Consider the following 10,917-nt stretch of genomic DNA (forward strand, 5'->3'; position numbering starts at 1 on the left):
TGCTCTTATGATATTTCTTAGTAAAGGAGCTTCACGAGTATGTTGACACGGGTGCTTTGACAGTGAGTAATCAATGAAGGATCGAACAAGCTTATGTGCACAATATATATATTCCACACCGAAAGTCAGCAAGTACATATCATAAATTATAACCGTACCAAGAGAATCTCATTTGAACGGCAACCCCGGCCCCAGACACGCATCCGCCCGCTCAAAATACCAATGATGCGCATCGAAGGCCAGCAGATCCGGGATCCCCAGCAGCCCCGTGTTCCCCTGGCTGCTATCCCCATCGGCATACACAACGACCTGGTTCGTCGTGACGGTGGCGTTACCCGGTGTGGTGATGTGGTATTCAGGGCTGATGTGAGCATACCCCATCAGCTGCAGAGGGAGATTCGGTACGGGGTCGTTGGTGTGCGTGAACCGATAGTTCTTGCCCTGGTTCTTTTGTTGGTCCTGAGCGGTGATATACTTGGCCAGGGCGGGGTTGGCCACGCGCGGTGAGGCGAAGGCGTAGAGGGTCGTTGTTTCGTTCTGGTGGTCGCGCAGGTCAGCGGCGGCGAGGGTCGCGATGGCCGCGCCCAGGCTGTGGCCCACCACTACCAATTCATAGTCGGGGTATGAGGCGCGGGCATGAGTGAGGGCTGCAGTTACGTTCGCCCTCACGTTGGTCCAGGCGCTCCAGAAGCCTAACTCGGCCTGGCAGCCCGTGCAGAGATGTGGGTCGGCGTAGAAGAAGGTCGCGTCGGTTAGCCAGTTTCGGACGGAATACGAGCCTCGGAAGGAGAGGATCAGGGCCTGGTGCGTGTGGTCGAGGGCGAGGAAGCCGGCGGTATCTGTTGCAGTGGTGCTGGATTATCACGGCTTAATTAGCACGGCTAACTAAAGGGGCAGACCACATAGCAGGAGTAGTAGGCATACTTGGAGAAGTCTAGCAGAATGGTTGCATCGGCGGCCTCAACCTGGGGACAATTGCCCGCCCAACAGGTCAGCTTCTGGCCCGCCTGGGAGATGTAGTTGGACTCGCAGTAGGCGGCCGCTGCATACTGCACCCAAAAGTCGAAGGACTTGAGGGCATCGGAGGATATTGTCGATGCAGAATCCCGGGGCTGCTGCGAGGGAAGGGCGCTGCAGGCAGGTACAACAGACAGAGCTGCCACCAGGTATCTGGGAAAATGCATGACGATGGCACAGAGTGAACTTCCATTGTCAACAATGAGAAGATGCACCAAGAGATATAACTGTTGTGAGCTCGACTCATTCTTGGACCTGATCGGGGATCCCCGACTGAAACACGCAAAAATGGGCGACTGCACGCGAACGGTGGATCGGTACCTCGGTTACCAGTCGACTCCGATCTCGATCCAGCAATGATCATCTCCCACATGGAGGAATTGGATTTCCGACTATTGCCTGGGAACACCCTTGACTGGGCTATTTCGGGATTTGCAGTGGGGTCGTTTCCTGACTTGTCCGAGGAGCAGGTGCCGATCAGAGGAACCCAGGAGGTTGACGATTTACCGAGCTTATGCTGTAGGAACAAGAATGTGACAAGCCGGGGAAAAAGAATCGGATCTTAGAATAATGATAGAGGTATGATAAAGAGACGATCGGGTAGAAATCTGAGCTTTGCACAAAGACGTCGTCTTAGGTCATAGAACTTTTCCTTTCAACATAGAGAGGAACGTTAGTAAAAAATATCTACAGATTCATAGAACAGGAAACAAAAATACGAAAGAGCCTCAGCCACACGAGAGTATATCACTACAGGACAAGGACGATCTAATATGGACAGATGAAGAAAATATCTATAAGCTTCAGGAATAGTCCAGTGGTTGCATGCACGAGCGCCTGGGGAGCCAGGGATAAAGGATAAGGGTTCTGTGTTAGGTTGTCGAGCAAAGCTATGCGAATATAGAATAAACACAGCATCATCTCGAGGAGCATATTTACCTAGACTATATAAGCAACATTTGGCTAGATGCGTCTCCCCACCGAACACTCGATCCGCATCGTCTGTATCTCTCATCCCACTCATCGCCAATACCGACAATGTCAAATATAATGGACGACGAACTAATCTTTCTTGAGATGCTGCCAGATAACCGGCTTCCACCACGCTGGAGGCACACGACTGCGGACCGTGTCGCGATGGTGGTTGACGATCGAACTGGGACCCAATATGCATCCGCAACAATAGAGAAGCCGTACTGGCAAATGTACACCATTTTTTGCGGCGATGCAGGCGTTCAAGCTCCGAAGTGGATGGCAGTCCAACAACTGCTCTTCGGCATGATTCGCCAAAGAAGAAAGAAACATCCTGACCTGCTACCTTTGATGGGAAGTATCGAGACGCCCGAGTGGGTGCAGTTGTACCGAGATCTGGTTCCAGGCGATGATGTCAAACATAAGGCCTTTGGCCTTCATAAATATGACCTGAGAGGCAAGGAGAGGTTCTTTAGAGGCCAGGACGAGGACGAGCTGACCGAACTGTGGTATAGCACCCGGTATCGACTTTGGCTGGAGCTTAAACTGAGTCTATTGCTTCTGTGCTGGTAAGCTAGTGTGAATCCCTTTGATTAAACTATTATGAATATCAAAGCTACTACTGTAACCTAACTGTCGAACAATTGACCCCTAATTGCAACGATCAAGCTAAAACAATATAATGGACAATGAGCCCATATCCTTGAAGTACGGAGAACGAACACACTATATGCCTTGATGAACAGGCGTGTTTGCTCGATTACCTTCCGCTGCACTAGGGTTGCAAGTATCAGCCGTGCCACTGCCGGTGTCAGACCCTGGAGGATACGTAAGCAGTTTCATATTTCCAATACAGAAGTGCCCGGCTATTCTTCGCGCAAGCGAGCCGAAACCAAGGGGCTGCCATCCACAATACGGGAGAAGTCATGGGCATCAAGACACGCTTGCCGGGAATTGACCACACTTGGCCCTGCTCGGGCAAGCACATCATTCTCGTACACCGTTAGAGATTTGCGAAGCTCGTTTATGCGAAGAGATCTGCTCAGTGCGATGAATTTGTACCAATGTCAGCGACGCATACATCTGCAGGTAGTGCTGGACACTCACCCCAAGGACCGCAAGTCCACTCGCTTTGTGAGATCTAGGACATCGACGATGGCATTGTTGGCCCCCTCTCCACGGACTATGTTTTATTCCCGGATCAGCAAGGCACAATTGCAATCAGGGATCATCATCATGCGGGACCATACACATCGTCATCGTATGAGCGGAATCGCCCATTAGCACCACCCGTGGATGAGCAGTGTCCTGCCCTGGTCGGAACAGCCAGTCGGCAATCCGGATCGAGCGCACTTCGGTGCTCTCGGGCAGTTGATGAACCAGACCTCTAAAGGGCTCAACCCAGTTGGCCGTCAGGGACTTCATCAATGCAAGTCTCTCTGCATTATTACTGGGAACGGGGATTCCCTTCTCATCCGACCAGGACACAATGATCTGACAGAGATATTTGTCTTTATCGCTCTCGTCGAAGTTATTGGGTGTATCGAGCACTGCGGGCATTCGGGCAGTCCCTTGGTCAGCAATGCTCCTGCACGATGACGACGACAGTTACACCTACGGCTGAAAAAGAAGAAGATATTCGAGTCGGGATGCGAGCCTTGGAAGATAAAAGGGTCGATGGTCTCCGCTCCTCCCATCTCGTCCGCCGAATAGAGGGCAGCTCCACCCAGCAGCTGCACGGGCAGGGGGTTCATCTCGTGGCCATCCGGGTACACGATCTCACGGGTGCGGGAGCGCGATCCATCGCACCCGACCAGCAGGTAGCCGGTATACGAGGTCCCATCTTGGAAGTGTGCGGTGACGCTTTCGGTCGTCGAGTCGATTCTCGTGAGTGTTTTGTTCCAGTGGAGGTCGAGATCGGTGGCCAGCAGCTGCCTCAGTCGCACGCGACTGACGCGGATCCGTTCGGCGGCGGGGACGCTGTACAAGGCCGATCCCGTACGAAGATCAAAGAACTGGAAACGCCCCGTGTCACCTCGCACGGCAGCAGCTTTGTTCACATACGTCTCCGGCAGTCGGGCCACGAGATGGTCAGGCAGGAGTTCGCGCAGCGCAGGGAGACCCCAGTGGAGGGTCAGCCCCCATCCACCACTCCGCGCATCGATCGAGCCATCTTGTTCGAAAAGCAGATACGGGATATGATGTCGTTGAAGATACTGGGCCAGCAGGAGGCCACTGATGCCGGCACCAGCGATGAGCACGGGGAGATCAGCCATGGGAAAAGAGGAGAGGAGATGAGGGGCGAGGCAGATGCACGGGCTGTATGGTTGATGACTGCACGGGACAAGTCTTTTGCCCACCCCTTGCTTGCTTTTGACTCGACCTGTCGCCTGATGGACGGCTAGCCTCGGTGGACTGACAGCACTGACAGCCACAGCTCTCCCGTGTCTCTGACTAATATAAGGAAGACACCGTCGATCGTCATGCGGTTGAGACATTCACCCTTCCTTAAGATGTCTCTTTTACTGTGCAGCTGAAGGCTAGGGATCCCGGAGTAGCAGGGATGGTGAGGAGACAGAGGAATACTCAATATGAGCATGTCACCAATAGAGCCCTGAGTACAGTACAACGTTACAGTCTGGCACCACCACGGGCCACTAAAGAGTCCTCGGCCCTGACCGGTCGGAACAAGACCCACTAACTGTCTCTAGTACAAAGTACTGGACGTAGTCTATGAGCCTAACGAAATTTGAGTACAGTGGCTCACGAGGGAAATGACTACCTATTGGTTGGTTATGCCCGGCACGGGATGGGGGCAACCCCGGCATTAGCCCTGAGTCCGTCGTCCGCCGGTGGATGCTTCAATCAATCCATCCCCACCACCGCAGGCAGCAACAGCACCTGCGTGGAAATATAGTGTAACATCGTCTCACGTCTCACCAGTTCGGTCCCTTCTCGGGGAAGTGTAGCCGATACTAAGCACGGCTTAACCAGCCAGTGCCATCACCACCGATTGGACCGGGAGAACCTTCGACCCAGTCCACCTTGCTTTAGTTCCAATCCCTGACCAACTTCGGCCAATTCTTATTTGCAGCAACCGTGCTCAATATTGGCAGGGTTTCTACCTGATTGACACTAGGAAACCTGGCTTTCGCCGACCGGTGAGTGATTAATTAATTAATCATTAAGCCCAAAGAAAATTTCAGGGTCGCCACGCTCTCAGTGATCTCTCGCGGCCTTCTCCTCCAGCGAGACTCGCAACTCCACTGTCATATGAATCCCCCCTTCCTCGAGCCCCCCACTTTCCAAAATCAGCTCCTCGCTGGGAGTCCGTCGGGGGCGTGGAGCCGCTGAGGTGGTGGACTGTAGCTGGGAGCGTTGGTGTTTCGACCAGGACTGCAAGGCATAACTCTGCCTGTCAAAGCGTTTCTGGTCACTGTGCGATCGGAAATCGCGCACCGCGCCCTTAAGCAGAGGTGCAAGGAAGGGGATGCACGTCACAATGTTCTGGAAGGGTCAGTTGGTCAGCAGGGTTGATAGATCCAGCGAAAGGACCACGGACACTCACCCCGACGTTGAACTCGATGGTGCCCCACAGGACTAACATCGTCGAGTTTTCGTCTCCATATGCGACCCGGTGGATCTGAGCCAGGCGCAGGATGGAGCAGATGGTGGTGAAAAGACCCAAGAGAAATAAACCCACCACGCCCGCTTTCTGGGCGGGTTTAATATTGAGCTGCATGAGCAGGGAGATGGGGAGAATGAGGATGACCACGTCGCAGATGATAGTGAATGCAGCCAGTCCATAGAACGTTGGCCCCGAGGGAAGACACGATCCAGCTATTGTAGGGTTCCAGGCCCGTTTTACCTGCCCAGAGTCAGTCGGTCAGTCTGTCTCAACCTGGTCTTTGACATACGGGATGGCAGTTGAAGATCAGCACCAATGCCCCCGCGATATGGCCAATGCTGGAGAAGGTGATTGTAACCCAGATGAGCATTCTATATAGGGTCTTCGACGTTCCGGAAATCAATCGCAGGTAGTTCAAACATAACGAAGCCTTGAACCCTGCGATCCCGACTTGGTAGAATGGCCTACCGGCATAATTGAGCTGTAAACCTTCATCTCAGTTGGTTACTTTCTGTTGGAGCCCCAAGCAGACATACCTTGGTGTACTCGGGCAGATCCTCCTTCGGTCGCAGCTTGAGAGGTAGCCCTAGACCGTACCTACTTTCTACTCTGGTCAGCTAGTTTTCCGAGCGACGGACAAGGAAAAGAAAATGAAAGTCACTCACGAGCTATGCATAGTGCGCTGTATATAATGCTAAACCCCTGGTACACCACGGATGATCAGCCAAAGATAGTAGCCTTAACTGGATGAGCGTACTGTACCATAGTCACCACCATCACATAGTCGGAGGCTTCCAACCGACGAGCGTGGAACCGAATAGCCAAGCGTAGGCAGACGATGATGAACATCGATAGGGTCAGGCCTAAGCATACCCCCAGTATCAGGCGATATTGCGATTCTGCCTCCACCTCGGGCGAGGCATGGTGCACCCAAGTCATGGTCGAACTGGCTGCAGAGGATCAATCGCACAGTGGAGGGGACCACGAGCCTTAACTACATTCTAAATGTTCACGCCACCGCCAACATGGATGCACCTCTCCTGCAGCAATTAACCGTCATATCCTCAGCCCAGGGTGTGAAACTAGTGCGCTGGCGAAGGACGACCGGCCGTCTTCCTGCATGCACTAGACCACCTGATCAAATTGGCAATAGATTGTACCTCATGCAACCATGCAACCATGCAACCTGCCGGTCTAGACCAAATGAGCTGGGTTGCACAAATGCCATCCCTTTGCGTAACGCAATAATATCCCGCACTAAAGAATTTTCCATTTAGAACCCCTCTCCCCGCTGGTTTCGGAACCCAATTTGCTTTTCCTTCCTCGTTCCTGAAACCACGTCAATGATGGAGGAGAAACAGCCCACTTCGCAGGCCTTGTCTGCCGATCGCACCGATGATGCGGTGGAATACCTCCAGGGCCACATGGCCGGGGCTGGCACCCTCCAGATCGACATTCGAGCCCTCCGTCGCAAGATTGACTTCCGCCTTATCCCGTTTATGTTTTGCTGCTATGTCTTGCAGTTCCTGGACAAGGTGATGCTCAATTATGCCGCGGTGATGGGGATGAAGAAGGACCTCGGCTTGGCAGGGAACGAATACACCAACACAGCCACCTGGTTCTTCCTGGCCTACCTGATCGCTGAGGTGCCCAACAGTAAGTCAAACTCCCGCAGCCGTGTACGGTGCTTGGTCGTGCACTTACCCACTTTCCCTCGCTCAGCGTACTGCCTCCAGAAAGCCCCAGCCGCGAAATGGCTGGGAGCCAATGTTACCCTGTGGGGGGTTGCCGCCGCCGCATCGGCTGGGGCCACCAACTACCGAACTCTCCTCACTGCGCGTGTCTTCCTGGGCATATTCGAGGCGACTATCGGTCCGTCGCTGATGTTGATCAGTAGTCAATACTACACCAAGAGCGAACAGGCCCCGCGGTTTACCTTCTGGTACAATGGATTGGGAGTGGCACAGATCATTGGCGGACTGGTTTCGTTTGGCTTCCAGCATGTGGAGCATGCGGCGATGGCAGGATGGCGCATCATGTTCCTCGTCATCGGTCTCCTCACCGTCGTCGTCGGCGTTCTCACTTTTCTGCTAATTCCAGATACTCCCATGAAGGCGACATGGCTGTCCGATGACGAGAAGGTCGCCCTTCTGCAGCATGTCAGTGTCAATCAGACGGGCGTCTGGAGCCGAAAATTCAACTTCAAGCAGATCGGGGAGGTGGTGCTGGACATCCAACTCTGGCTGCTGACGTTGATTACCATCCTGGTATGGTGTATTGGTTTACCCCTTCGTTGATCCTTCCCGAAAGCTCATTCTTAATAGATCTCTGTATCCAGTGGTGTGGTCACCTCCTACTCGGCCACTCTCATCGCCAGCTTCGGCTATCCGGGCCCGATCTCGGCCCTGCTGAACATGCCGTCGGGGATTGTCAGCATCTTCTTCACCCTGCTGGTCGGAATCGGCATTCGCAAGACCTCTCATCGCTGGGCCTGGAATATTCTCTGCACCATCCCCGGGATCATCGGCGGCGCTCTGCTCTCCTTCTTGCCCAAGAGCGACAAAGCCGGGGTCCTGATCGGGATTTACCTGGTGAATGCGATCGTGGCGACCTTGCCCATCCTCTATCAATGGACAATGGCCAATTGCGCGGGCCACACCAAGCGCGCTTTCGGTAGCGCGCTTGTCGCCGGCTCCTTCTCAGTGGGAAATATCATTGGGCCCCAGACCTTCCAGGCGCGAGATGCTCCCGAATATCGGCCGGCCAAGATTGCGGTTCTTGCCACACAAGCGGCCGCTGCAGTCATGTCGGCGGTGCTTTTTGCGTATTACGTGTGGGAGAATCGGAGGCGGGATCGGAACTACGGGAAGGTCGAGGACGCGATGGTGGACGAGGCCAAGTGGGCAGGACTGACAGATAAGCAGAATAGTCAGTTTCGGTATGTGTATTGATAGTGGGTTCAAGGTTGCTGTATATAGTGTCACCAAGATGCGAATGATTCAAGATTCAAGGCTTTTTGCCAATCGGGCAGATATTTGTTGCCTTAGGCCGCAATGTGAGAGTGTGGCTTGCATGTGAGATGATGTGGCGGGGCTACCCCGCCAAGTGTGGCTGGAGCTGGGTACATAAGTTAACTGCCTTAGTCATATAAGACACAACCTACTTAGTTATGTACATACTGTATGTCAGCCACTGAGATCCCTCAACTAACTTAAATGCATGCATGGATCTCTAACCACGATGGCAAATCAACAGCACAGCTCAAGTCTTGATACTCCTCACAGCTGACCAGCTCTTGGTCCAAGATGCTGTGTCACTTTTCAGGTCCCGCTCAGCTCCGCAGACAGTGGTACCTGGCAGCGGAACCATGGTTCAAGCGAAACCCAAAGCCCAAGCTCAATGCCGTTTCATTGGATGGCGTACCCTTAGTCGAGATCAAGCTCGCTTAGGTTCGAGCTCTTGCGCCGATGTTGCTAAGACGGGCATCTGATATCAGCATTGCAGTTCATAGCGGGGCATTGCTTTGTGTTCATTGAATGACAGTAGCGGGGTTTGTCTCGGGAGATCTCCCATATTTCCATTCGTCAATGTCAATCTCCTTTAGAGAATGAAGCAAGTCTCCGGACATCAAAGTAAGAACAGAGTGGCTAGTGAGTAGCAAAGCAACCCGGCTTTCAAGTGAACTAGCAATAACGGAGAGTTCCAGTTGTGTGGGGAGAGATGACTCGAAGTCTTTCATACCCATACAAAGGTGTCCCATCTATACTCTCATCGTAGATCCAGATAACCGGTATCTCCCTGTTCACAATACTACAAATTCTAAAGGAATCCACCGGTTACAACTTTTTTATCATAAATAAACTTCTAGGATCTATAGTCGCTCATGACAATGGAATCCGTCTCAAGCATCTGATATCATCTGACTGATATCATCCTGACTGATGCCATCCTGACTGATGCCATCCTGACTGATGCCATCCTGACTGATCTCATCCCGAGTTATCCCACATCATCAGTCCTAACATTGCGAGTGATACTATTCTGAGTGGCATTATCCTCATTCATATCATATTCACTGGTACTTTCGTGGCTGAGACCATACTTGTTGAAACCATACCCACTGACCATGATGGCCGAAACAATCGAGAAGCTGGGGTACTGGGCGCAGTGCCTGGGCCAGATATTCCCCTCACAGGAGGGCTTCGGAGTAAACATCGAGAACCCCAGACCTAGTTCTAGCGTGTACGAAGTGTGGTCTCCCTACCAGAAACTCGTGATCTCTTATCAACGGGAACCCTTCCTCGTGTTCATGGTGGCTAACCCGGCCTGTTGGCAAGAACTGGAAGACAGCCTTTTTGGGGAAATGATGGCTCTGCGCGAGACACCCTGGAATCGGCGCCGCGGCATAGTCGCGAACGGAGTTCTCCTTCGATTCTACCACTTCCAAATTCCCAAGCCGCCGACTCTTCGAGCAATCGGTGATCCACCATGCAATTATTTCGAAGACGCCAAGGACAAAGGAGAGATCGAGAAGCGATTGACATTCTACAAATCGGCGATTCGGAGTGACTGGCTTAGCCAGAACCTGGCATCTCCTTAATCTCAAGTTCTCTCCTACTTTCCTCATTCTTCCTTGATAGTTGTGCTATGCGACTAGCTTAGGTGACTATATAAATGTGACCCAAAACACATTTCCTACCAAACTACTTCTAACATCTGCAAGCCAGCCTCAAACGTAACCTACATGACGTAGTCCAGATGTAAGCGTCTTGAAAATGAGTATTTGAGTCTATCTCTTAGATGCTCTACATCGGGATATGTTCAATAGCCAGACAGACGTTTCTGATATGACTCGAAATCCTATACAGCGTAATCTAGATGGGTATACATGTACTATTTGTAAATCTGTTTGTACTGTACCCTGCACTAAGCTACTTTTGAAACCACTGCACTGGGCAATGTTACCATATCCCAAATGCTTAGGTGGCCATCTACACCCAAAGATAGCCTTGCAGAGGAGGCGTGCAAAGTCCATTTCCCCTGGAGCCATCTGACCACTTACTGCCACCGTCGACCACCACCTCAAAGCAAAAAGCTTGTTGATAACCCCTCGTTCCCTTCCATATTTCGCACTTGGCGCTTTCTCACTTACTGGAGTCTTATCCACACTCAAAGGGCCGGGTCTGTCGCAATGTCAAGGACGGAAGAACAGCAGTTCACCAACTAGGTGAGGGCGCGGAATTACATGGTGCGACACGCAACTTACCACTTGAATAGCTTTGATCTTGCCGCAATCCACC

At 52.4% G+C, this 10,917-nt stretch overlaps 6 protein-coding genes across 6 annotated transcripts; 3 read left to right on the forward strand and 3 right to left on the reverse strand.

The window, feature by feature from the left end:
• Positions 1 to 168: 168 nt before the first annotated feature.
• On the reverse strand, positions 169 to 1,184 carry BO86DRAFT_362681 (lipase family protein; the record flags this gene model as incomplete). The annotated part of the gene is made up of 2 exons (XM_025669930.1): positions 169 to 853; positions 925 to 1,184. The coding sequence occupies 2 exons, from the start codon at positions 1,182 to 1,184 to the stop codon at positions 169 to 171; spliced, it is 945 nt and encodes a 314-aa protein (XP_025527589.1).
• Positions 1,185 to 2,055: 871 nt separating this feature from the next.
• Positions 2,056 to 2,562, forward strand: BO86DRAFT_399829 (uncharacterized protein; the record flags this gene model as incomplete). The annotated part of the gene is made up of 1 exon (XM_025673664.1): positions 2,056 to 2,562. The coding sequence occupies one exon, from the start codon at positions 2,056 to 2,058 to the stop codon at positions 2,560 to 2,562; it is 507 nt and encodes a 168-aa protein (XP_025527590.1).
• Positions 2,563 to 2,568: 6 nt separating this feature from the next.
• BO86DRAFT_389410 (FAD-dependent oxidoreductase) lies at positions 2,569 to 4,533 on the reverse strand. The gene is made up of 4 exons (XM_025672125.1): positions 3,608 to 4,533; positions 3,240 to 3,539; positions 3,097 to 3,172; positions 2,569 to 3,027 (listed from the first exon to the last, which is right to left on the reverse strand). Exons 1-4 carry the CDS (start codon positions 4,263 to 4,265, stop codon positions 2,856 to 2,858), a joined length of 1,206 nt encoding a protein of 401 aa, XP_025527591.1. The 5' UTR covers positions 4,266 to 4,533; the 3' UTR covers positions 2,569 to 2,855.
• A 421-nt stretch (positions 4,534 to 4,954) lies between these two features.
• On the reverse strand, positions 4,955 to 6,622 carry BO86DRAFT_448352 (uncharacterized protein). Its single transcript, XM_025676640.1, has 6 exons — positions 6,380 to 6,622; positions 6,283 to 6,319; positions 6,154 to 6,221; positions 5,907 to 6,098; positions 5,558 to 5,857; positions 4,955 to 5,496 (listed from the first exon to the last, which is right to left on the reverse strand). The coding sequence occupies exons 1-6, from the start codon at positions 6,554 to 6,556 to the stop codon at positions 5,209 to 5,211; spliced, it is 1,062 nt and encodes a 353-aa protein (XP_025527592.1). The 5' UTR covers positions 6,557 to 6,622; the 3' UTR covers positions 4,955 to 5,208.
• Positions 6,623 to 6,963: 341 nt separating this feature from the next.
• Positions 6,964 to 8,776, forward strand: BO86DRAFT_362688 (putative MFS transporter; the record flags this gene model as incomplete). Its single annotated transcript, XM_025669931.1, has 3 exons — positions 6,964 to 7,273; positions 7,340 to 7,884; positions 7,942 to 8,776. The coding sequence occupies 3 exons, from the start codon at positions 6,964 to 6,966 to the stop codon at positions 8,566 to 8,568; spliced, it is 1,482 nt and encodes a 493-aa protein (XP_025527593.1). The 3' UTR covers positions 8,569 to 8,776.
• A 970-nt stretch (positions 8,777 to 9,746) lies between these two features.
• BO86DRAFT_399833 (uncharacterized protein) lies at positions 9,747 to 10,217 on the forward strand (the record flags this gene model as incomplete). Its single annotated transcript, XM_025673665.1, has 1 exon — positions 9,747 to 10,217. The coding sequence occupies one exon, from the start codon at positions 9,747 to 9,749 to the stop codon at positions 10,215 to 10,217; it is 471 nt and encodes a 156-aa protein (XP_025527594.1).
• Between the last annotated feature and the right edge of the window lie 700 nt (positions 10,218 to 10,917).

Source organism: Aspergillus japonicus, assembly GCF_003184785.1.
Source record: "Aspergillus japonicus CBS 114.51 unplaced genomic scaffold BO86scaffold_25, whole genome shotgun sequence".
NCBI classification, from domain to species: Eukaryota; Fungi; Ascomycota; class Eurotiomycetes; order Eurotiales; family Aspergillaceae; genus Aspergillus; species Aspergillus japonicus.

Bases quoted from the DNA above. Each gene is read 5' to 3' on its own strand.
- BO86DRAFT_389410 (XM_025672125.1), bottom strand. From the start codon at position 4,265: ATGGCTGATCTCCCCGTGCTCATCGCTGGTGCCGGCATCAGTGGCCTC. The intron at 3,173-3,239 runs GTATGGTCCCGC...AATAAAACATAG, and splicing joins CGCTCATACGATGACGATGT to TCCGTGGAGAGGGGGCCAAC. The intron at 3,028-3,096 runs GTGAGTGTCCAG...CGCACTGAGCAG, and splicing joins GTGGACTTGCGGTCCTTGGG to ATCTCTTCGCATAAACGAGC.
- BO86DRAFT_448352 (XM_025676640.1), bottom strand. From the start codon at position 6,556: ATGACTTGGGTGCACCATGCCTCGCCCGAGGTGGAGGCAGAATCGCAA. The intron at 6,099-6,153 runs GTATGTCTGCTT...GAAGGTTTACAG, and splicing joins ATCTGCCCGAGTACACCAAG to CTCAATTATGCCGGTAGGCC. The intron at 5,858-5,906 runs GTATGTCAAAGA...GACTCTGGGCAG, and splicing joins TGATCTTCAACTGCCATCCC to GTAAAACGGGCCTGGAACCC.